The 707-nt window shown below is 34.8% G+C and overlaps 1 protein-coding gene across 1 annotated transcript in view; it reads left to right on the forward strand.

Moving 5' to 3' along the window:
- Positions 1–701, forward strand: part of LOC106879499 (uncharacterized) — a 6,003-nt gene extending 5,302 nt beyond the window's left edge. The window contains exon 3 of the mRNA XM_014929104.2: positions 262–701. Coding sequence (XP_014784590.1) covers positions 262–500 — 239 coding nt within the window. The 3' untranslated portion in view covers positions 501–701. The remainder of the gene's footprint in view (positions 1–261) is intronic.
- Positions 702–707: the final 6 nt, after the last annotated feature.

Consider the following 707-nt stretch of genomic DNA (forward strand, 5'->3'; position numbering starts at 1 on the left):
TATATATATGTATATGTATGTATATATATGTGTATATACATATATACACGCACACACATATATATAAATGTGCAGTTGGATATTCACATAAATACTTGCATACATATACACATATATATGTACATACATACACATACATATATATATACATGCATCACATTTAATTAGTATTACTGAAGTGATTGACTATATTGTTAAACATTTTCTCTCTGCGTTTTTTTTTTTCTCTAATCCAGTATTTCTTTCTCTTTCTTTCCGCAGAAGAAAGCAGTTACTTTAAGAAAACTCCAGTAAACGACAATACCCAATATACCATAAAAGCGAATATAACCAAAGATTCCCTCTTAGAGTGCTCCATTGAATGTGTCCGAGAGTTTTACTGCGTTGCCTTCTCATATAACAAAACCCCGAAGCAATGTACTGTGTTGGTTTCATATTTAAAACTTGAAAGCCAAACGCCAGTCTCACCGACAGCACGAGGAGACTACATATGTCTTTAATCCCAAAATGCCTCCAAGGCTTCATTCTTGTGTTAACATGTATATGTGTGTGCGGGGGGTGGGGGGGGTGCATGCACATTTGCATACATGTCCATAAACAGGTATTCTTGAACCTATGTATGTGTATAGACATATAACTGCACCGATATTATGTTAAGGCTGAAATTGCAATGCTTACTAATCGATGCAGTAGAAACATGTGTAGGT

The sequence above is a fragment of the Octopus bimaculoides genome, chromosome 9, assembly GCF_001194135.2.
Source record: "Octopus bimaculoides isolate UCB-OBI-ISO-001 chromosome 9, ASM119413v2, whole genome shotgun sequence".
In the NCBI taxonomy this organism is placed as follows: domain Eukaryota; kingdom Metazoa; phylum Mollusca; class Cephalopoda; order Octopoda; family Octopodidae; genus Octopus; species Octopus bimaculoides.